We start from the raw sequence: 23,362 nt of genomic DNA, 5'->3' as shown, positions 1-23,362 counted from the left end.
TGGAACCACTGCAACTGCTACATATTCTGCTAGGGTGGTGGCTTTGAATGGGAAATGCCCCAGAGAGCATGGAGAAACAAGGCCTTTTTATTTACACAGCAGCTGTCTGAGTGGAAACAATCTTCAGATCACAGCTAACCCCTGAGTCAGCCAACCTTTTCTGTGCACACGCTGCTACGTAAGTCCTGCAATGTGATACCTTGAGCAAGAGACCTAGTGAAGACCACTGGTCATTCTGTTGGAAAACAGAAGAGGTTTTAAATTCATTAGTTTCAGGCCATTCTGGCAATAACTCAGAAATAGCAATTATTGCTCTTTTTCTCTAACACCTCCCTGACTAGAACAGCACAAGGCTCTCCAGCCCTGCGAGGGAGCACCCAACCATTGTTGCAGGATGCTAACTCTGGAATACGAATCTCAGTCACACTTTATAACATACACATTTCCCAAGGCAAAACACTTACCTGGTATGCAACTTCACAGCGTTGACTGAAGGTATTTCAGCCAATGGAAAAATACAAGGTCTCTTGTTCATTAGATATCACAAGTATAAAACTTCATTTTAAAATAGCAAAAAAAGACTGCTTTGTCTACAGGGCAAAACGGCCTGAGGCGCTGTTTCAGGTACAGCCGTCCCATAAAATACACTATAGATTCCAAAAGATTTCTTCTCAAGTACATAGCAAAGACAAACAGAAAACCATCCAGTTGAACATTACTCACCCCACCAAATCCTCTGAAACGCTGCAGGACATCGTTGTTGATGAAGCAGGACTGTGCGGGATCACGGAGTGCTTGGTCCAAGAGGTGGTTGATGAAGTAGATCCCTGGCTCGATGGTCAGCACCATGCCCTGCTCCAGGTTCCGGGCAGTGCGCAAGCTTCGCAGCCCTGGCAGGTCAATGCGTTCCACCCCCTGCGGAAAGAAGCCCATCTCAATGGACAGAAATACTGACTGTGAGTAACCTCTTATCGAGACCCTCCTATGCTGACTATTCTGTCAGACATCCGAAATAAAAGGTTTGGGGGATTGAAATTGTGCTACGCAATCAACTCTCATAACTCACTCATTTTGCTTTCATAGACAGTGATTATCAACTCAACAAACCAAACTGCTTTTGCATTGCAGAGGTTCTGGCTTCATGATCTGCTTGGTACTGTCACACTATCTTTAGAAAAGTACCATTTTAGAAGACTAAGTAATTACTTACTCTGCTAATTACAAAGTAATTTCTTTCTATACCTTACCTTGAAAAATATATTTTGAGCAAAATGCGATTCTTAAAATGCACCCTCCATATCGTGGCTGAAACAGCTGAACTGTGTAACAGAGAGCAGTTTCCCCAAGAAAATGCAAATGTTCATTCTCACTGTATGCTACTAAAATTATACATTTATGATCTTGATTCAGGAGCAATGAGTCTACACATGACCTCATAAAAGCAGCCCATTTAAAACTACGCTTTTGTCAGATTGAAACTTTCAGGCAATGTAGTTTTTAATAATATCATTCAGCACCAAGTTAAAACAAGTCCCAACTAGCAAAACATGTTCTTCTTCCCCAAAGCTGGTAAAGTAAAATGATATATGAGGACGTGCTAGTCAAGGAATTAGAAACACTGCAAGGACTAGTTCAGGATATTAATTTTCTTCCCCCAAATGTGAACGTGCCAGCTATTGCAACATCTGAAAAAAAAAAAATACATCTCAATCCCATTAGTTTATTGAAAATCCTTTGCAACCGTAGCAAAATCAACAAATATGATGACCAAAAGATAGTCCACAGGCCTGCAGCTCACAAAAATGTACACATGCTGACCTCTACTCCTGGAACTTTTTCCAGATTAGCCAGGCAGAAGTTAATGGCTTTGCTAGACAAAGGCTATATTTATTTAATCTCCAGGTAGCTTTCTCATGTTCGTTACCTGGCCATTTGCAGCCATGACCTGGTCATGGCCATTTTCCTTGTTGGTAGGAAAGTGTCTCTTTCCAGAAGCACCAGCACAGCACCTGGTACCAGTGGGAAGGAACATCCCCTTGCTGGGAGGCTAAGAACGCTGCCTGGGCACTGCCCTCTGCTCCTGGCATGGCTGTGCTCCCATGTCTCTTCCACATCAATGGCAAAAGTTCCGTGGGGACACAGGAGAGGCAGGGTCCTGAATATTAGCCAGGTTTTAATCTTTCTGAATCACCTCTTCAAGGTGCATATAACCCCAAAGCACTGTTTGCTCCTGAGCTCCACTTTCAGAGAAATACCACTTGCAATAGCCACTCAGCAGTGTTTGTTTTGTTCTCACCGGTTGCCCAAGCAATAACGAGGTTCCTTTTTTCCCTTAGCAGAGCTTATTCTGTCCCAATGCATGGCATCTCTGAGGAGCCAAGACTTTCAGTGCTAACCAGCAGGGATGTCTGCACGTGCCTCCCCTTGAGAGATACAGAGCACATGCAATTCTCAGTGCCCTTGCAAGCCAGGCCCATGCAAATCAACAAATGTATTCTAACAGTTTTCACTGGCTATTTCATGCATTTCATATGCTTGATCTGCATTTTGCTTTTTACATTAAAATAAGAAAGTATGATTTTGTCGTACTGAGGAAACGAAAATACTCAGATATTAAGCACAGAACTTTGCTTTTGGGTTCTTACCAGAAATCAAAGAGAATTAATATATTTCTGAACTTGAAACAATCACTGTACAGAAGCAGAGCCATTTTTTTCTTGCTGCTGCCCCATGGGGTTTGGCACCTCACACATTCATTGTAATGCATAAAGGAAATGAGGGCATCTAATCTTGTGGATTAATCTCTCCATGAGCTATAAACAATTAGATTAGTGTCTGGACCTTTTGGTGCGTTGCCAACTATCTATCAGCTGCTTTACAACAAACAGCTCGTATTTGGCTTTTAACTGTACTTCCCTTCAATTCTGCCTGTAAATGCCTTTTCTTAGGCAGTCAATCTAAGACAGATGCTAGAAGGATGAATGCACAGTGAGAAAAAAAATTGCAAACACCATCTGAAGGCACTGCTGGCATGGCGTGTGCATTTTTGACCTTTTCTTAAAACAAATGAGGCTTACCACCAGGTATGGTGGTCAAACCTGGATGTCTTCAGATATCTCCATGACTACTGACTGAAGCAATGTGCAGATGTGTCCATGCTGCCCACAGCGTCATCCTGCAGGAAGCCAACAGCACACTTACTGCCTCTGAGCAGTGCCAGGGCAGCAGCGTGGGCAGCCCCAGAGGAACAGGCTGCCTGGGCTGGCAGCAGCAGGGGAAGTACCCCCAGCCCTGTTCACCCAAAAATACAATTTCAACTTCTCTAGAATCCACAAGTTCGTTCTGATATTCTTTCAATGCAAGCAACGCCATGTGGTGTCAAACTCCTGGTTTCACCTCCATATCCTTGAATTCTGTGGGCACTGAAGTCATTCTGTGAATAGCACCAGCTATAATACTCCCATGAAAGCATCTTGAAAAGTCTTTGGGAAAAGATGACTGCTCTGAAGGCAGGACATGGATGGGTGGGCTCATGGCTCTCTCTCTCTCTCTCTCTTAGCAGAGGCCTGCATGGTGCCTGCTCAGGTACAAAACGGAAGAGGAGCAGAGAGCAGCCCCAGAATGCCTGGTAGTGAGGCTGAAGGAAAACCCACACTGCGAAGGGGCAAGAGCAGGATGGGGAGGGTTCACAAGTGGAAGGGATGGTAACATCCTTCTTCTGATGATTAAAACATACATTGAGTAAGGCTGCAGCATCTCCTGTGACATCTAATGTTGGAGGCACTCATAACTATCTCAGTAGGTATAACTCCATCACGTCGGCTTTGTCAGTTTCTAAAACCAAGACATCTGAGGATTCGTTGAAGGACTGCGATCCATTTCTCCCCAAACTGAAGGTGACAGGTCTGGAACAAGGACATCATCGCTTTCTATTCCTGCGTAAGCAAAAGAGCTGGGAAGCCTTGCACTGCCATCCGTCAATATCAATCCTCTGCCATGAGCTGATTTTCTTCTGTGTAAGGAGAAAACATCCCTTTATTTTGCAACTAGACAACCAATGTCTTGTTTCCAACAATAACTATGGTGTTGCTTTGGATTTAGATGAAGAGAAGAGTAAAGGCCTGAACACTGGTGTAGCTGCAGAGAGGCTCCCTTGCTCTGCCACTGCTGTGTCCTCGAAGTCCGGCTATGCATGAGAACCCAGTGTTGTACACTTATGTGCTCATAGCAGAGAAAATAATCAGAGAAAACTAGAAAATAGTAACACCTAGGCATCTAAAAAGAGACTTCTAGTGATATTTTGGGGAAAAACTGCTTTTCAAAGAATTATTTTCCTGTATATTCCAACAACAAACTATATCCAAAACCGTTGTCTAAGAGTGATATTATTTGGAGGTTCTGTTCATATTTTAAAATTGAGACACTCCCACAGTAAGCACAGATGTATGACAGTGTCATTTGTGACTGTACTCCTGCCAAGAAAATCAGATTCCAATTAATGGTTCATATAAGGTAACAAAGAACAGCATGTCTAGGCAATAAGGACTGTCAAGGGCACAAGAGAATTATTATGTAAACTGATTTCATTACTATGTAAGCAAATAAAAGTTCAAATTAACTTAAGTGCTGAGAAATATAAAATATAGATCTATTTTTGGAATAAGGAGGGAACCAGGAAGTACATGAGCATGCCTGTCCCTCAGGAAAGTGGTTATGGAAGACCAGAAGTTGTAACATCCCCAGATGAATAACTGCTGGCTTTTAAGCAACTTGGTGGTACGTGTTGCTCCTTCCATGGGAGAAGTGCAATGTGCAATGTCTGGTCCCACAGGCACTGGCTTCCAGGCACAGTGGGATGCTGGAAGCTCGAGGCCCTTTTGGGTGAGACTGACCTTGGATCTGTATTCAGATCGGGTCAGAAGGAAAATGTGATGATGTCTCTGCTGGATGGTCATCGCCCATGGAGCCAACACACCACTGGGGACATGCAAGCACAGAGATGCTATCACCCTGCCTCCCGAAACCAGGGCTGCAATGCTTGGTTGGCATAACCAGAAGCTTTCTCTTGCCATCTATAGCAGCCAAACATGGCTGCAGCAGAGACCCCCACAGCTGCTCATAACTACTAATACTGAACAGCACAAAACTATTTTCTGGTGCTTTTCTCCAGTTAAATCATCACAGAACTCAGAGCTTGACAATCAGACTGTCCTATTTGGACCACGTCTGAAACAGCTAAGTCCTAACCATTCCACCAACTTAAATTCAATCAAGTATTCAAATTTGACAGAATACGGATCTCGTATTGAGATTATATAAAATCAACACTGAGGCAAAATCTCAGCTCTTTCACTCTTCCCCACTCTCCCACTGTGTATACCCAAATTCTAATTAGCTCATTCTTGTAAAAAGAATGGAGTCCTATGTCCTGAATTCCATTTCATTTGTCTCCTGGTCCCTTCCCTCTCTGCCCTTGTTTCTCTAGATGAGTGCTGCTAATGAAGATTACTTTATGCAGCCTATCCTGCTTTTCCCCAGCAGCCCCAGCTGCCTACAGCCACCTGAAGGAACTGCTAGTCAGTTGTGCCTTTGAAATCAGCAGCAGGTTACACCAAAATGCGCCCCAAGCATCACAAACCACTTGTGACATTTGCAAGTCGAAGCTTCCACTTCTGCAGGAGAATCAAATTACCAGCTGGAGTATGGGGACACAGCTCAAAGTTAATATTGGGGGAATGGAAGGCAAATGGTATCAACTGGCTATTTCCTTTTGGAATTTTTTTTGTTCTTTTTCTAGGTATTAACTGTGGTATCAGGTTTAAACTGCCTAACAAATCTCCTGCTACTGCAAGCAATGAGGAAGAAGCACTTGTCATTTACTTGAGGTAACTCTGCCTGCTCTGAATTTCAGTCCACTGCTGTAGCATCGTTCTGTGCATAATTTCACCTCTCATTTTTACTGCTTGATCCTCAGATGTCACCAAGCTCTGTTACGATCATAATGGAAATAATACAACATACAGATTATACTTTTTTCTTTTTCTTAAAATCTAAGAGAATAATAGAGATAGAAAATCACCAAGTTGACAACTACAACATAAATCTGGAAGATGAGCAGAATGTTTGGACAGATAACTCATAGGAAATGAGATAAAGAACTGCAAAAGTCACCAGCAATATTGTTTTAGGGTGAGACCAAAGGCAAGCACTGTTTTGGACAGGTTTTCCTATGACACGCAAAATACATACAGGCTACAGCCTTAACTGGAAGGCCTTTTTCTTTCATGAATCTTTGGATACTTGGAATACTTGGATATTAATAGAAATTGCATAGCACAAAAGCCTGAAATATATGGCACGTTTTCTACCTTACTTTTACATATAGTTGAAACCAGAACTATATTATCTTGGTTTTGTACTCCTACTGCACCTAGAATGAACTGTTCAAAAAAAACCACCATCTCCGTTGGTCTCTGCTACACTTTCAGAAAGATCTGGACAATAAATATCAGACAAAAACTCTGTTAGCAGAGAGAATATTCTGCAACAAACTTCAATAAGTACAACAAACATAACCAAGTATTTCCTTTAAAAAAAAAAATCTAACCAAATTGAATGAAATCCAGTCCAAGCAACAGAAAACCCAAGCCTGTGACACTTACTTTCTCAAAGGAAAAAAGAATCCTGTGGGATGACAGCAGGATGTGCAGCACAGCACTGCACCTGAGCCTGCCCCCGCTCTGCCCCCACTAAGTCCTTGGTTTCCATGAACACCCAGACTCCAGCACCAGTTCTGGCAGGGAAAAGCTGCTGGGACCGGAGCACACCTTTTCTGAGCACATGCAAGGTGCCACAGCAGGGATAAGAAGAGCCATGAACCTCTTGGGGCTTTAAGATCCCACAGAACCTTTTGCGCCACAGGAACTTCTAACAGTCGTTTTACCCAACACCACCAAGAAGCAGCAGGGTTCCCTGTGCTGCAGATCTGAAAGCCTTTCTGGCTTGGTGTGTGCCTGCGCCCTGCTGCTCAGCAGCACACACAGCCACAGGGCCTTGCTGTGAAGGAACACAAGTGATTCAAGGGGGACCCCCAAAGAAAAATGTTTCTCAGAGATTTTCTGAAGGTGTAGACAATCAATTACATGAAAAAAGAAAACACAAAAAAACCCTTTCACTGTAACAGGTAAAAAGCCCTTATTCTCCTTGCTCATTTATGTCCTACCATGCAGACTGTATCCCATTTGCAGGTCCTGGATACACTACACTCCAGCAAGGCGTTACAGGGTAATGACCAAGGGAGGCACTTCACATTGCTGGAGTTCTCCATAACAGCTTTAGCTCTGTGGTAAATGCACCTCATCTCCTGCTTCTTAAAGGTAAAAACAGTAACGCATCATTTGCAGTGCTAACCACAAAAGAATGAAATCTGCTCCAGCGTAAAGCAGGTTACACTAGGAACGTATAGATACGTTAGGAACCAGAAAGGGAACAAGGTTACTCCTGTGTTCTCCAGAAGTTCTGGAGATCTAAATCCCCAGCTGGTGACCTGGGAGCAGGCAGAAAGCCTCCTGCTTGAGCCAGGCAGAACTCACACACCTCTCTGAGCAGTAAGGGTGCTCCCAAGCATGCACGGGAACAGCGGGCACGGATCACTCCAGGATCAAACCAAACCACTAACCTGAATTTGCTGATGCATGACAGTAATGAAAGGATCGGCTTTTCATGAGAATAGAGAAGTGAATTAAAATTTTAAACTAAGGTAAATCTTATAATTTTAAAAGACAAAACGAAATGAAACTCTTTATTCACAAGATGGTAAAATCACAGCAGTTATTAACCTAACTTAAATTAACTGCTTATTATTATAGAAAGTCATCAAATGTACTTAGCATTCTTTAGAGCCCGACACTCAATTAATATAACATGAAATTGAATCAACTCAAGCATCTAGAGACACAAAACCTAGATTTAAATGAAAACTTCAGCCGCATCCACCTCAGGGTCTGAAAATTTGAGATCACCTACCCCATTTTCTCAATTGCATCACGCACAAACCCTCATTTATATCCCATATCGTATTTACCCAGAAACAAATGAAAGTGTGGGAAAACCACCTCCATGATTAAATTTTACAGTGGAAGCTAAGCCCAGTGGGCTTTGCACCCTTTGAAGCTAGCTCTGCCTGACTGAAGGCCAGATCTTCAGAAATGATTAGTACCACTGGGGCCGCACTGCCAGAGCTGCTCACGTTTAGTCAGACCCTTAAAAGAAGCAGTAAAGCAGTTTTCAAAGTAGCATTCAGCGCTCCGCTCCCCTGGTAGGAATACAGCAGCATGCTACAGGAGGCTGGATCCTCCAAGGAGCTCTTGACTGCTGAGCACTTCTCAAAATCAGGATGTTTCCTTACTGGCTTCTATGGAAGACGCCGATGATTACATTCTTCTGAAAATTCTGTCCTAAACACAGTCACTGAGTTCCATTTATGGCTGGCCAACACCCATAACTCCTTATTATGGCAATAAAAGATAGGAAATGTGTGATTTTCTAATGTTCAAGAATATCCTATACAGAAAACGTGCAAACTTTTCAGTGTTCATCAAAGAGGAAGAAAGAACTCGTTCGATGCTGCATGTGAAAGCAGTTTACTGGAAAAGATGAAAACTTATTATTGCCAATTTTGAAAAAAAAAACTTTGGCTACTAATGAATAACTAATCTAAGCTAACAATGTCTGGAAATAGTTTTTTTGGAACACGCAAAACTTTGTGACGGATAAAAATTAGGAAATTAAAGCTTATTGTACTATTCCAAATGTAACTGTTTACACTTGAGGAAAAATAATGGAATAATATCCACTTGGAAAAAGTTTTTATTTTAAAAAAAATCCTTTGTAATACTCCCAAAAATCCCTCGGCCAAAAGCAAATAATTTGCTTCTTAACCAGTTAGAAAAAGTAACACGACACTACAGGCACAGTCTTCAATAAACACAGCTTTCTGAGATTCCTTGTCAAAATCTTGCTGGCTGGTAAACGTTTAAGATGCACAAAAAAATCACCCAAATCTACTTGGTATCTTCAAAATACATTTTCTCATGAAGCACTGAGACAAAGCAAAGAACCTTGTGCTATTTAACTCAGACATGTATCATACCAGCAAGAAGAACCCCCATTGCTCACACAGCTTTGCTCAAGGACCCTTCAGCTCCCACTGCTGCAGCACTGTGCTCCCACTGGAGCCTTGGGCCCAGAGACTCCACCACCAGTGCAGCTCTGACGTGGGCACCTCACCTTGGTCAAATGGTCCAGTTTAAGGAACCTCATGTTTTAGGCTGGGAGAAAAGAGATGGCTCTATCAGAGGTGAAATTAATGATGCAATGAGAGTTTAATGGGGCTGCCCCTCTACAAAACCCCAAATTTTTCCAGCTAAGGTAATGTCATCCATCCGTCCATCTACATGTATGTTTGTATGCGAATATAGGTCTTCAGCTATTCACTTGAGTTCACCCCATGCTTTCCCCCTGTTCAGGAAATTTGTTATTTAGGATCGCATTTTGAAAGTACATGAGCCACGTATATGTTGTTAATATAAGAATGTAGTTGCATGTCTAGCAACCAAACGATTCTAACGTTTGCAAGTATAAAGCTTTCCATCTGCATAAAGCAGATAGAAAGCTATTATAAGCATATAAAGCATTCTATCTGCATACAGCTCTGGTAGGTTTTTTTGTTTGTTTGTTTGTTTTGTATACACACCTCCTGTGTGCAAGTCCTGTGAAAATTCAGTCCCTGAAGCCGGTTTTATCTGTAAGAAGTTGCTCTTACAGAACTCTGGATAGATCATTCTTCTCTCAGAGACAATGTCCCCTAAATTACATTAAAAATTTCCAAATAAAAAGCAAACATGGGACTTTTCACTCTCCCAGTTCTTCTCCCTAATTCTTAAAATGTAGCTGTCTCTCCATCCTATCAGCTCTTGAACACATACTCAAGCTTCAGCAACTCCACCAAATTTATCAAGGTTATTCACAACAGAATGAAAACAACTGAAGCAAAGGCATGCAACACTGGGATCCTGGTTTTGAAGTCCATCACATCTCCCGTGCTTTGCTAAATGCTTCCATTTGCACACAGATGGAATGAACTTGGGAGAAAAGAGGGGAAAACATCCATCCTTTCTACCACTAGTGACAAAACCTTAAAATCAGAATAGGGTGACTTTTGATTTTGTTTCATTTTTATTACAACTAAGTTTAATAGCTGATGCCAATTCATTGTCATCACAGTATTGTGTGTCAACAATAATTACCTCGTGGTGTTTAAAAAAGACAAGCACTCTTAAATATTATATCCTGTTTCTTCACTCTGCAAAAGTAAAATCAGCAGCAGCAGCTGTTACACAGCCTGCACATCCAACATGAACAAGTTCCTAAATGTGTTTAAGCCCTACCCAAGGAGTTTTCACTTCCTTTTTATGGTTCATGTAGGAGAATAATCTTACCTAAGAAAGAAGTCCACTGATGCACCTTCATATTATATGAATGAAAACCCTTACAGTCTCAAATAACCAAAATGTAACGCAGAAAATCCTTCTAAATCTTTCTAAAGCTACTGTGAACTTCTTTTCTGTATTCAAATGTTAAATTCAATCTCTTTAAAGAAGACTTTTTTGTTTATTTTGCTTTGTTTTTTAACAAAAACATTTCTGCTTTCAGACTGGAGTCACAAATCACCACATTAACACAAGGAAAAAGGTAATCATTTTGTGTTTTCTGTAGAAACTCGGAATACAAGAAATTGTGTTTTCACCTTCACAAAGACATTATGGACTTTTTATTCTATCCTTGTTGCAAAACAACACATCTATATTGGCGCCTAAGTTGACAGTGGAGACCAAAGTTCAAGGGAGAAATATAATCCAGCTGGTTTCCACATGCCACAGCCACCAGGATTTACCAGCCCACATACAGCAGTGGGCTCCCACAGCTGTCTCACACATCTGGAATGGAACAAGACTTCTCACTCCAGGTCTCATGTAGCTCAGATCCACTGCACAGCTGCCATGGCATACCCACACCTGAGTGATATGCATCACAGAGATGAATCACTGAAGAACATCACAAAGTGCACAGAAATTGAACAGATTAAGAATGCCTGGAGTAGCATCAATTGACCACTCTCCACAACAATATACATTTTAATGAAATAATAGATTCCTCTTAAGCAAGCTGTATAAAGCATTGCATTCGGAGAAAGACAGACTTAAACACACCACTGTTGTGCCTCTGAGAAAATACAGCCATCTAACCTGCAACAGCCAAGAGAAAAGCTGAGCTATTGCAGAGGGTTAACCAACAAGGCTGTTGAGCACAAACACTAACCTCTGGGTAGCCTCCAACGTCATGCACATCGATTCCAAGTAGATGTCCAAGTCCGTGTGGCATAAATATTGCACCCAGATGAACCTTCACCATGTCATCTACGTTGCCTTTCAGAATGCCAATTTTAGTCAGCTCCTCCAGATGGACTCGGTCAGCCAGACGGTGCATATCAGGCCAGGCGACCCCTCAGAGAGCAGAAACAGGCAGCTGAGTTAACTATTGCTACAAGTTTTTACAGACAGCTTTCAAAAGGCAGATGCAACAGATGTGCCCTTTGTATAAAAAACAAAGGTGGAAAGAGCACATTAGCACAGAAATATTTCAAACAAGACAAAACTATCTTGGCATGCAGCAAAGCCCAGAATACTACCGACAAGACACAGCAGCATGCTATAATCCAGGTCCACATGAAAAAGATTAAGAAACTGCATCTATGTCTACAGAGATGCAGATTTATCAGCGAGTTTTTCAAAGGAGCATCAGCTGCAAAAAGCAGTCATTTAGAATTATTTTCTATAATGATTATACCTACTTAGGACACTTGAGAAGGACGGTACTTTTGTATGGATGTAGAAGATTTAAAGCCCATATTTTTCTGGCAAAGACACTCTACAGAAATTAATGATTCCCTTGTGTTAACGAGCTGCGTAAAATACAAGTCCTCTAATACACATACTGCAACAGCATTACAAAATACTGCTGGTTGATTGCAGATAGAGAGCCAGGATACATTAGACTTCTATTATTTTGGTATAGGATACAATTTTGTTTGACAAACTGCTGGGGGGAGGAGCGAGGAAAAAAGCAGTTCTTTTGTTAGTAACAGCACTGTCTTAATTAGTTCACCATGGCTTTGAGTCATACAGAGCAGTTGCAGAGTCAAGACAACTAGGTCTAAGGTACAGTAAAAGAATGTTTTCCTTGTTCAATTTTGGCATGATTAAATAAATAAATAAACAAGCAATTTTTAAGGCCAAAGCCCCATCAAGTTCCATCGTTTTAATCCAGTTAAATACATGGCTTTAAGGTCTTGTGAACATAAATGCTGTATCAAAATAATATTAGCACTCTTTGCTAACAGTACTGAGGCCTCAGAGGTTGAAACAAAATCATCCTTTGGGAGGGCTTCAATAAAATCCAGTTGTCTTAAAGAGCTCTGATACAAAGGTCACCAAATGCTGCTCCATCCCGCATCCCATACCCACAGATCCCACACACCTCAGGGCTCTGCACAGGTCTTTTCTTTACTAAGAATAAATCCACCTATAATTAGTTGTCTTTTGACCAGTGCTGAATGCAATTTTATTTGACAAGATTTTAAATATTCTCTTTTTTGAATATTGAGCGAATCTAAAGAAGTGAGAATTCGAATACAAAGTTATTTCACAGCTCTGTCACGATAGACCCCAATCTATTACCCGATAAAACTGAAACAATTACAATCTATCACTCAACTATTACTGACATCAAACTCCAGGTATTACCAAGTCCCAGCTGTTTTCCAAGTCATTGGAAACAGGAATACAGAATTTCTGCATGTATCTGCCAGTTCAGCTTCTGTCATTTGCAATCAATGCAGACTGTTCTAGAAGTCATCCTTAATATTCTTTCTGGGCAAATAACATGCTCATTTGAGAGCCCTCCCATGGTGTCCTAGGTGAATACTACTGTATTATTTTCATCCCCACGGCTGCAAAACCACATACAATATTTGACCATGGTCAAATATTGAAGCCTCCCTCCCCTTAGGATATATACAAAGGTCAGAACTCTGCTGCTATAAGACAAAGCACAACTGTACCCCAGATGCTCTGAATAAACGTAAAACAAGGTGCCTGGGAGAGGAGCTGTGTGCCGCTTGCTGTAAGGCTTCCCTCCACAACTGCACAGCACCATTTGTCTCAATGCAAACCTACAGACTCCACTTAGAGACATATGGCACCCTTTACCAAACGCAGGAGAGACGCAACTAACAGAAGATAGAAGGGTAAGCTGATCATAGATGCAAACAGCCAAAGCACACATTCATTTTTCTGCAGAAGTTTAACAGAACAGACCAATGATACCACTCAACTAAAAAGGCTGCTATGGCTGTAAATCCCGAGTATCTCCGAATGAATCCAACACAGCCCATTCTTCCCACGCTTTCTGCTTTTTTCTTTTTCCCTCACTGAGAAAAAGCACAGCAGTTTTCCCTCTCCCCCTGGAGCTCTGCGTTCTGCATCTGTTGTGGATTTTTTTCATCTTATCTTTTCATTAGAGACCGAGAACAGCAAAAAGCTCCACTACAAAATAAATTACGGAGAGGGATGGAAACCCTGCAGCTCTGGGCTCTCTTAGATCAAGGGCAGTGCTCTGAACAGAGCCCTGCAGAAGGACTTGGGACCGCTCCTCTCCCTCCCAGCTGGTGCCACCAGCTCTGCTGGATGCAGGCAGCATTCAGAGCCCTCTGCAGTTGCACTGAGCACTGGGATGGCACTGCCCAGAGGTGCCCTGCTGACCAGATCTGAGCTCCTTCGGTAAGCCAGTGGGTCTTCAAGTAAGTAGGAGTTCAAGGATCTTAAAGAAAGCATGTTTTTATGAATGATATTTCTACTGTACTGTTTGGCATTTTTGGAGTATTATTACTCCACTCTGCTCCAAACCATGTAACCATGTACTGTACAGCAGTCACACATACACAGAGTGACCCTTCTGTGCTTCAGCTAAACCAATGGTGCCATCCCAGTCTTGTTTGCAGTGAACAGATTCCCAGCATGCTAGGAATAAACTTTTGATAACTGAGTAGAAACAGCTTTCCCACCTTTTTTTTTTTTTTTTTTTTTTTAAAGATCAGATTTGATAAGCAAAGAGGATCAGAATGCCAAGTTCTCCTCAAACATTTTCATTTAGATGTTCACACACATCAGCTTTCAGGATAAGCCATGGTCTAGTAGAGAGCTCTGACACTTGCTGCAAGCTGACACAGCAGAAGGCAAACATCATATTAACATTCCTGCAGCAAGATGAAATGGTTAAAAACAACTAAAATCCAAAAGCCCCTCAGCACTAGTGGATCTAACACCAGTTATGTGTCACTGCAACAGCTGATGGTGTTGCAACACCACTCTGCATTAGCCTCACACCACCAGTCACCCCAGAGGATGTTTTACTGTTTTATTATTCAACACTATTATTTTTAAGCTTTGAAGAAGTTTATCATAGATGCAGATATGCTTTTGTGTAAAAAGGTTAGTAACAATTATCTTTAGGCCAATTTATACACTAATTATACTCCACTGACAGATGAGGTTTAGAAAGGTAGATTGGAGGGTCCTTGGACTTTAGCTTGTACCAAAATGAGTCTGCACTCAGGAAAATCTGCTGATGAAGTGTCTGTTCCATCCTTCATTCTCTGCCAAACGAGATACTGGGTAATACAGGTCACTGAACCAACAGTTGGCTCCCCAGGATAGCTCGTTAGCAGGGCTCGTTAGGCTGTGATTTGTTACCTGCTGCACAGTATATGCTCGGGTAGGAGAGCAGGGCAAAAGGCAGCTCTTCCAGCCCCACACGCAGCCCAAGGCTGTGAGACCCCCAGGTTACAAAGTGAGCTATACAGTAGGGATATGTACAATAACGAAATGTGATAAATTGTGATTAAAGCATTTAAACTACAAAGGTTATTAATTTTCTGCTAACAGTATGACAGAGCTCCACAGAAGTGTGAGGTGTTGAGTTAAAAGAACAGCAAACTAAACCTGAATGTTACCCAATGTTCTTAGATGGGACAGTAAAGAGAAAGATAACACGTGTATTGTCTTACCTCTCCAGAGCTATTTCCCCTCTAATTTTCTTTGCCAAAACCATTGAATTTCAGATAAAACACTATGCTGCAGAACAGAGGATCTACCCCATAAGGAGATCTTTTTGATCCTTCTACTGACAGCAAAGATTTTTGTTCCAAAAAAAAGAGACAGAAACGCTTCCAGTGAAACCAGCAATTAAAAGCATATCTATCTTTTCATGAACAGCCCATAACTTTTTCAATAGCAGAATGACAAGTAAGAGTTGACATATCACACCACAGCTGTTCGTCAGTTGTTGCTACCTAGCTGCTATTTTTATCCAAGTGATTATTTTCCAAAGTTTTATTACAGGCTATTCCAGAACATGAAGTCAAAGCAGCACACACATGTAATTTAGAATTACTGCATGGTATTTAGCCACTTCGGTCGGAAAGTGCTCTGAAAAGGCCTAACAGGATTTTTTTGGCTGCTACTTAGGGTACTTTGTGGTTGTAATGTGACAATGATTAAACCACAAATGATTTAGCAGAGCTTTTTTGTTGTTCTAGGTGGGCTGGTTTTTTTTTTTTTTTTTTGCCAGCACAGATGTCACAATCCTACTAAAAAAAATAGCATGGCAAGGTTGTAGGAACTTCTCCCCAAATTGTGCTAAGGTTAAATTACACTTATTTTGTAGAGTCTACAGACAAGGGCAAAAGGCCTGGCATCCTCTGGCGGTCTCACTAAAACACAGACAGAAGATGCAATCCCTGGCCAGCCAGCCACTGGGACAGCCCAACATCTGCCAACGAGCCATAACCGTATCAGAAATAAAACAATAGGTCCTTCAAAGCTTGAAGCAAGTCCAGTTGAAAAACCAAAGCAAATACTGTTTAAATTATAAAATTATTTATTCCCTTTTCATTTGAGTGCTAGAGAATAATTTGCTACATTTCTGGTTTTTATGCTTTCATTATGGCAACCTAGATGGAATACCAAGCAGTTGCTCAGCCTTTCAGCCAGGTATGGTGACTCCGGGCCACCAAAATTCCATACTTGAGCAACGACAGCATTTGGGCAACAGTGAGGCTGATCACAGCTCTGTATGCTGTGCGGGGGGCCGTTACCTGAATGAATCACAGCCAGCATTAAACACTAATTCTTCCAAAAACTCCCCCCAGAGCATTAGGAGCTATCAAATAGAACCAGCAGTGACCCGCTTCCAACACACTGAGCCCTGTGCGAAGGACTGAGAAGCCTTGTGCTCTTTACTCATATAATGGAATTTCTTTTCAACCAGTATACTCAAAAGTTTTAAGCAGTAAAACCCATCCTACTCATTTACAGAAACAGCATATGCTGCTCTACAACACATCCTAAGCAACATTCAGAACTTAACCAATTTGAATAGATGCAGACGTGGAGCAAGAGAAGGGATTTTTTCCATGTCTGGAGAGATGCAGTGTTTGGACTGAACTGACTGCACTGCCAGATACTATGAATTCTTTGCACATTCCTTCCGCATAGGGGTATGCTGCAAAGAAGAGGAAAAAGACTGGGGGACAGAGGTAGGTGCACGGAGGGAGTAATTACGGTGTGGAAACTTATCCATCTTTGAAGCTTTAAAAGACTGTTTAGATAAGATTTAGGGCAAACAGAATAATCTTTGTCTAGCAGGTTTGCACTCTGCCAGCTACAGCTGATGTAGCATCAAGATCGAACGACTCACGAACTTTGTACTCCAACTGAAATTACAGCATGTAACGTGTACATTTCCTGAACACTGAACTGGAGGAAAATTAGTGCACAACACCACACTGCAGTGGGCTATGCCAACAAAGCCACTGCTAACACCAGGACTGTACGATGTTATGCTGGTACGATCTGCCACAATTAGAACAAAAGGACATATTAAAAAAATCTTAAAAATATTTCCTTGAAAAAAGATAGAAAACTGCTGCCAGTGTAGGCTCTAAGAGTTTTCATTGCTCTGCATGTGGAGCATCTTTGAAGACTCACATAAAGTAGAGAAGTCCAGGTGCAGAGCCCAGCTGGAAAGCTGTGGCTGGGCTGTGACTCCGAGCAGCTGCCCAGGACGGCGCTATGAGCGGCACACTCTCAGCTCCAGCTCCCAGTGGAACAGCCCAACTGTCGGGAAGTGCTGGTTTTATGCACTTGGAAATTGCTCAGCGTTATTTTTGTCTTCCTAACGTTGCAGTGGTCACTGTATGCATGGGTCAGCTCCTGTTATTAGTCACAAGCAGCAAGGAATGGCTCCCAGAAGGTTTGCAGTGAGACTCGTAGTCTGAAATCCCGCATTTCAGCAGATCAGCGTGTGCACAGAGGGACTGAGAATCTGCTGAATTCGACTTTTTCTGTTCCCTCTTGCTGTAGTTAATGTTGTTCTGGACAAGGTTTGGTTACAAGTCAAGCAACAAACTCTCCAGTAACCAATGGCACCATCTTTATGTTATGGTACCTCACAAGAATCAAGGATTGCTCCTTGACTGTGCACTGTTTGTGCATCCTTCATTCTTTCAGCCTTTACTTCCTAGGTGGTGACAGATGGTTTAGGCTTTTACACTGAGAACAACGGAATTAACCACAGAAAGCTGTAGTACCTCTATGTGTCAATTTCAGAAAGCAAGTACTCAAAGGGAAGCTTATTTATGAACATTAACGATAGCAAGAAAAATAGAGCAAAGTCCATTCAATAGAGAAGATAGACAACAGACTACAAGTATCTTTTTATAGCATAGATTGACAAGATTTATTCTCAAATCTGTCTTTAACACAATAACACAGTCTGAAGTGCGAGAGGAAAAAAATACCACAGTGTCATTCCGTAGGACTTGTGAATATTAAGTATTGCTTATAGCATGCCCTGAAAGCATTTGCTTTTCAGGAGAGTTTGTATGGAATCTTCAACTTCTACTATTACATTTTTGTCTGAGAATAATTGTTTTGTTTCAGATATTACAGCAAATTAATAACCACCAGCAGCACTTTCCCCTAAAATATGACCATCTGAATGGGAATAATTCAAATGGACACGGGAATAATTCATATGGACTTTCTGAAATTACACAAACTATAAACTAGATTGTGCTCCCACACCCTTCCCTATTGTGCTATTGTCAAAGGTCTGGTTTACAGTCCCTTTTCTTTCTAAAACATCATCTAAATTAGCTACTGGTTTTCTGCAGCAAAACACACAAGCGCACTTGCATGGTGTTCTACTAAGTACATAAGTACATCTCTGGGCTACTTAAAATAAAAAACAAATGACTTGAATGCAAAAGACATCTATTGTATGTGAAAGAGAACCTTATTTATTCACTGAGAGGAGTACATATTAATAGCAGTTTCAATCATTTTTTTGAGGTGCAATGTGTTTTAATCTCAGTTGAATACAGCGACAATTACTATAAAGCAGCATTCAAAATAGCAGCAGACAAAAAATAAACCTCAGCTCTTTACCAGAGATAGACCGAAGTGCTGAAGAAGTAATCTGTAATGCAATTTTGAATTTGCAGATGTTCCTAAGCATAGTTCTGCTCAATTTAGTAACAGAAACAACAGCCAATAGTATAATCTGCAGTGTCAAATCCTAGCTATTAGTTTCCTATTAAATAGTTTTTTGGGTTATTCTGATCTCTGTTCTTAGTACTACCCTACCCTCCACTATTCTTTGAAGAATTGCTAGAACGTGACTAGGTCAGAGAAAGAATCACACTACTACTTTGAATTCAAATTGTACTGTTTTCTGTTGTATGAAGTGGATTATTTATGAAAGTGTTAACACAGTCACTGAACATTACTCTTTATGCGATCATCACACAGAAGAAACAAGACCTGAACATTTACATATTAAAATGTTGTCAATACACCACTCAAAATTTCATATTCTGCTGTGCAAAGTACTTCCCCTAGGTTTATATCTACCTTCACGAGCTTTACCATTTGAGTCTCTCAGCAGGAAACAAACGGGAAGGAGACAAAGCACTGGAAAATGAATAGGCTGCTTTTGATTTGTCCTAATTTACAACAGCCCTTGGAAAGATGTACGTGGAGGAAACCAGTGAAAAAAGGCCTCTCTATTATAACAAGCCCAGGAAGCTACACCAACGAACAGAAATTGTAGAAATCATGAGAAAAGGCACAAAAAGTGGACAGAGTTTCACACAGCAGCTCACCACATGTAGAGTCACAGCTGTCCAGGAGAAGATTAAGACCAAGAGACCAACAGCATTTATCAGAAAGGCATAACCTAGAAGCCAGAGGCAACATGATACTCACCATCTTGAATAGTAAAACGCAGAAGGTAGGGATAAGCATATTTACCTAAGAACTTTGGGAAACAAACCAACCAACCAGAGCTACAAGTCCTACAGGGAAGCCCTATAGCAGTGCCAGCACCCTGTGGAGGAAAGGTTTCACACTGCATTATGAACAACTTCTGTGCATATTTGGAACTTTTTTCTTTTTCGTTTTATTGAAGCAAATAAACAAAACAAGCATCAATCAGCAAATGTTCCCAGCTGCCCTCCTAAGGTTTGAATGCAATTTTGGTTCAGTGCGGACTTTGGATATACAAGTGTTTTAAATCATGTAAGTATAGAGATAGGGAATTGAGTGGTTGCCAACCTGGCCTTCCTCAACTGTTCCTTGGGAACGGTTTGCAATACAAAAAAGCCTTTTTTTAATCAGAATTTAGGATGACAGAACTTACTGATTGAGGTGTTTCAATTCATTCACTCTCTCCCAAAAACCATTACTAAGATGCATAGCAGAGATCGGAGAATGTTTTTCAGCTTCTTTTTTTGTAAAACATGCACAATTTCTATACAGTACCAGGAATGTTAAGTACAACAAGCTCCTTTCCTTCCCCTTCTCCTGTGACTTTCCATTACTCTCCAGAATAGGCAGGAATGCGCAGTGATCCCAGTGTGCAAAGGGACGTAAATGGAAAGTTCATGATTACTTCAATATTTAGCTCATCAATCTTAAAGATCGTGTTTGTGACCTTGTACATTCATCCAAAATAGCTTTAATTGCAAAACTAAATATAAGCATATTCCTTTCATTTTTTATCAGCACAGTAGCAGATTGAACGTGTCTGAGAAATTTCAGTGCTGCCACTATCCTGTCCTCATCAAGTCTGAGTTACAGAACTCTAATTCCTAACATTCCTGAAATGCTTGAGATAATAATCCAAAAAATAATCATCAGAAGTCAGCTGAGAGACTGGAGACAACGTGAAAACACTGCAACTTGTTACAGGACAAAAAAGAAGCCATTCCACAGCAACTTTGCAATCACTATTGGACCCTACGCACCACTAACAGTAAGGGATCCAATGGACAAGAGTGATACTCAAAGCTGGGTTACATCTGGATGTTCTTCATTCACAGAAACATTAAGTTACCCTTATGCTTGCAAAACAACTCCTCCCTTGCTAAGAGCTAGAGCCAGAAACTGTCATCGATTCTCATCAACAACTCTTGGTTGAGGACTGACATTTTCTTTTGTACGTTTCAGCATGTATTGAGAATCGTGAGAGGTTAGAAGGGACGCCAGGAGGGTTATCTTGTGCAAGCCCTGGTTCAACACACATTTTCTAGAAGTTCTAAGGAGGGACTTTCAGCAAAGCCAATTATTTTACACACTTATTCCAACAGATTTATATTGATCATCAACAATACTGGTCTCCCAGGTATAACTCGTAACAAATTATTTTCTTATTTAATAAAGCTATTACATCAGCATTGGATCTAACTAACATGATAAACAGAATGAGGGAGGAGCCAGGAGTTAGTGAAGGGACAGAGCAGAGTGGTTACTGCTGTCTTAAGAGGAAAAACTTCAGACACCTCTTTTCAGTGGCAAATTGAGAATCTGATAATGTCACCGCTGGGAATTCACAACTACTCCTGCCTTGCTCTCAGATTCCCATCAAGATGCTTGGCAACTTGCTTCAGGCATCTTTATTTTTACTTTTTTTTTTTCATATGTATGTTCAATAATCATTTTCCTTCCTTCAGCCAGTGCCTGGCTTAACAGTTCTGCAGTCTGATTTTCAGAAAGGCTGGATGCTCACAGCTGTAACAGAGGTCAAACAGCTGTGTTTTGAGCAAGAGCACTATGTTAAACACTCTTAAATCTCTAGTCTGGTGAATTCCAATCCTGGAATCCAAAATGAGTCAGTAGCTTTTAAAGCAGCTTTGTGGAAGGGGAACTGCTGCACACTTCCACGTGACCATGATGAAGGGCAAGAGGAGATGCTACCTGTCAGAGATACCCATACTGTTACTGTGAGCACTCTCAGAAAAACTAGTGAGGACATTAATAATTCTGGATTCAGAGCAGGTTTAGAACAGTCAATAAACAGACTGTGGGCCAAGCACGACACAAAAGGTTAAAATAAATAAATGAATAGCTGCTCATTAGCCAGCCTTCTGGTACATGCATTGCATGAAGACAGCAGAGGGGGAAACTATGCATATATCTGCAGTGGTGCTGAAGTCCCCATCATCCTAAAATATGAAATCTCTCCATCTTGCTCACTTTCTGTATTTTAGTTTTCACAGTGGAGTTTTAAAGGGTGTGAGCTGAATTCTTTTCAGATCATTTCCACAGGTGATGTGCTCCACGAGCACACCTAGTGTGCCTCAAACACTCTAGCAAATCTAATGAGATCAAAAAACAACAAGAGAGACAAATCAAGACACTCACTTCTGGAATAAATCTGGGACACTTAGCTTTACAGTTTCACTGTTTTTAATAACTCTGTACAACGTCTATATAAAAATGAATTGTTACTCAAATCATTGTTCTGAGTAAGAAGTAGATGCTCTCTCATAGTGAAGGGAATGGAAGCGTCAGTATTTTGCACATCTGCCCCTGTATTTCAGCTTTGTGGAAGAGTAAATCTAACCCAGATGGACTCAACACATTAAGAATATCCCCTAAGCAGAAATGCAGCATTCTTCTCTGGCATTTTGGATCACGAATCTGACTTTGTAGGAAAGAAGCAATTATCCCACTGCCACACAAGCTCACTGTTTTGACTCTTTCATTTCAGAGACTTAGAACTGCTGCTTTTGTACACTATCCACATTCAATAGTTTCCAAATTGCTGCTTACGCAATAGAACAGAATATGTTCTTCTCCTCTTTTATTTTATACGGATTCAGTTTGCGGCAGGAGTTGTGATGACTGCACTGAACTTGGACTATGATCCCACAGAGAGCCTTTAGGTTTCAGAGTATGTTATCTGGCTTGCAGAAGGAGCTCTGTCCTCTTTGATGGAAGGTATGAAGATCCACAGATGTGATTCAAACTGTGTGCATTTTTGGACCACACATACGACTTAGCCAGATGAATACCTTTCTACAATAAAGTAGGATGTCTTAGAGTATTTTAAGTTATGATGACTGATAATAACAAGTATAAACAAAAATAGCAGGGAGTCGATGTCTCAGAAAGAAACTTCACTTAGCAGTTGGTTTTATATGAGAACCAAAATGAGGAAAAAAAGAAATTCCCTCTTCTGATTGATACACATCTACATAAACCATTTAGGGTGATTAGCAAATGTGTGTCCTTCCAAAACCAGTTATATAATGCAGTATTTGGTTAGTGACTCTCTGCAGCACTTGCTTTCTATCTCGCAATGAGAAAGACTCTGGGAATGATTAACCTTCTGAAGACAACAACTAGATGTCCCCTGTGACCCTTTGCCACAAGGCATAATTAAGGCCCAGTTCTGCAGCTGGAGAGAAGTAACATTTTCTACAGTTGCTGACTCTGCTGCATAAATTCTTTTTACTCAGCCTGCCACATTAATGGTTATTGTCATGTGAGCCAAGTCACTTGACTGTCTTTTTCCCTCCCTTTGATCTCAGGAACCCGAGAAAATAAAGACAAACAAAAATAACAGCAAAACGAGCAAGGACTCCATAATTCAGAAAATCTGACAAAAATACGATGGGCTGGGTTTTACACTTACTGACTTCAAACCCCACAAGCTTCTTTTCCTCTTTTCTAATATACCTGAAGTATTTACTTTCTTTTTGACAGAGAGAATAGATGCTGAAAGCTGCAGCCACACCACCCCGTGCTGCTCCCTTTATGACAGTAACAGACTCCCTCAGGAGTGATCCTGGTGCTTTCGTACATGAGCTAACCAATTAGGTTTGTTCAAGCAGGCTAAG

At 41.1% G+C, this 23,362-nt stretch overlaps 1 protein-coding gene across 2 annotated transcripts in view; it reads right to left on the bottom strand.

The window, feature by feature from the left end:
* Positions 1-23,362, bottom strand: part of PEPD (peptidase D) — a 116,948-nt gene that overhangs the window by 6,905 nt on the left and 86,681 nt on the right. For both annotated transcript variants that reach the window (XM_052685836.1, XM_052685837.1), the window contains 2 exons: positions 11,380-11,564; positions 724-915 (listed from right to left, as the gene is read on the bottom strand). In XM_052685836.1, the coding sequence (XP_052541796.1) occupies positions 724-915; positions 11,380-11,564 (377 nt within the window). The remainder of the gene's footprint in view (positions 1-723; positions 916-11,379; positions 11,565-23,362) is intronic.

This window comes from Tympanuchus pallidicinctus, unplaced genomic scaffold, assembly GCF_026119805.1.
Source record: "Tympanuchus pallidicinctus isolate F22 unplaced genomic scaffold, pur_lepc_1.0 scaffold22, whole genome shotgun sequence".
Lineage (NCBI taxonomy): Eukaryota > Metazoa > Chordata > Aves > Galliformes > Phasianidae > Tympanuchus > Tympanuchus pallidicinctus.
The sequence above is the reverse complement of the archived record's forward strand: the minus strand, read 5'-3'. Positions and strand labels throughout refer to the sequence as shown.